Source organism: Octodon degus, unplaced genomic scaffold, assembly GCF_000260255.1.
Source record: "Octodon degus isolate 3935 unplaced genomic scaffold, OctDeg1.0 scaffold00076, whole genome shotgun sequence".
In the NCBI taxonomy this organism is placed as follows: Eukaryota; Metazoa; Chordata; class Mammalia; order Rodentia; family Octodontidae; genus Octodon; species Octodon degus.
In genome coordinates, this window is record NW_004524652.1 from 6,064,487 (window position 1) to 6,065,948 (window position 1,462).

At 37.9% G+C, this 1,462-nt stretch overlaps 1 protein-coding gene across 6 annotated transcripts in view; it reads left to right on the forward strand.

Annotated features, from left to right (window-relative positions):
* Mphosph9 (M-phase phosphoprotein 9) overlaps positions 1–1,462 on the forward strand; it is an 81,142-nt gene that overhangs the window by 2,747 nt on the left and 76,933 nt on the right. Inside the window, exon 2 of one of the 6 annotated variants that reach the window (XM_023720615.1) lies at positions 735–990. The exons of 4 other annotated variants lie outside the window; for them this stretch is intronic. In XM_023720615.1, the coding sequence (XP_023576383.1) occupies positions 890–990 (101 nt within the window). In that variant the 5' untranslated portion in view covers positions 735–889. Of the gene's footprint in view, positions 1–734; positions 991–1,462 lie in introns of those variants that run through there. One more of the 6 variants, XM_023720617.1, reaches the window with a different exon arrangement.

The window sequence follows — 1,462 nt, forward strand, 5'->3', positions numbered from 1 at the left end:
TTTTTTTTTTTTTTTTTTTTTTGGCAGAACTGGGGATTGAACGCAGGCACTTGTGCTTGCCAGGCAAGTGCTTTTTCCACTGAGCCATCTCCCCAGCCCCTGTAGTAGATATTTCATGTAGGTGGAATCTTTGTGTTCTTATGTGGCAGGTTCTTTTTACTTAGCACATTGTTTTCAATATTCATCTACATTGTAACATGCATTAGTGTTTCCTTCCATTTTTTTCTTCAGTGTCAGGGGTTGCACACTGAGCTACATCTCTAGCCCATATTTTGACACAAGGTCTTGGTAAGTAAAAGCTAGATTCCACGGCGTGATCCTCTTACCTCAATCTTACAGAATGCTGGAATTATAAGTGTGTGTCACTACACTAGTTGTCATTCCTTCTTAAATCTGAATAATCCATTAATGCATGTGTCCAAATGTGGACATTTGGGTTTCTACATTTTGGCTGTTATAAATAAGGTTCCTAGTCAGGTGTGGTGGTGCACACCTGTAATCCTAGGACTTAAGAGGATGATTACTATGAGTTCAGGACCAGTGTGAGCTACACAGTGAGTTCATTGCCATCCTGAAGTACATGGTAAGACCCTGTCTCAACAAACAAACAAACAAAAAATTGCTGTCCTTAATGTACTTTTATATAAAGAAGTGAAAATTTTGAAAGTCTAAAGAGACAGTTGTTAAATTAGCAGCTTTTTATAGTAGCATTTATTTTCCTCATTCACTTTCAGACTCTCTTGGAAGTTTAGGAAATTTTCCAGTTTTGAATGTTAGTAACTGAAAATGCTGGTAGACAGGCATCTGAAGATGACTGGGATTCAGTTTCCTCAAGCAGTTAAAGAACCTCTGTTTTTCAAATAAAAGAGTGTAATAGTTTCTGTACACTATGGAAGATTTTGACTTGGTGAAAGCCTTACAAAAGCCTTCATCTTCTGTAGAATCTGGTATCAAAAATTCTCCCCATTCTCATGGACTGAACCTAAATAGGTAAGAATGGGATAAATACTTTTAAATGTAACAACAAAGTCCCGTACCCGCCCACCCAACTCAGGCCCTTGTGCTTAGCTAGGCAAGCACTTATTCTACTGAGCTATCTCCCCAACCCTGTATTTTTTAATGTAACTACAAACCAAAATAATGTTGCTTGATAATTTGGTATCTTGATACCAAGATGTCCAAGTAGTATCATCCTTGCTGATGTGTGTTTGTTAAAAAACAAATTTTTGTTAAACAAATTTTTTTTTTTGTTAAAAAATATTAACAAAACAAAAAACTGGTGATGATCAGCAACTATTGAGGGACCGTTGAGAATAGTTTTAGTCATTCTGCATTTTTCATTTCTGCTAGAGCGATGTACTTTTTTTTTTATTTGAGAGAGAGAGAGAGAGAGAGAGAGAGAGAGAGAGAGGTGTGTGTGTGTGTGGCCAGCTCAGCCCACCAGGGGGCGGGGCTGGCTGGC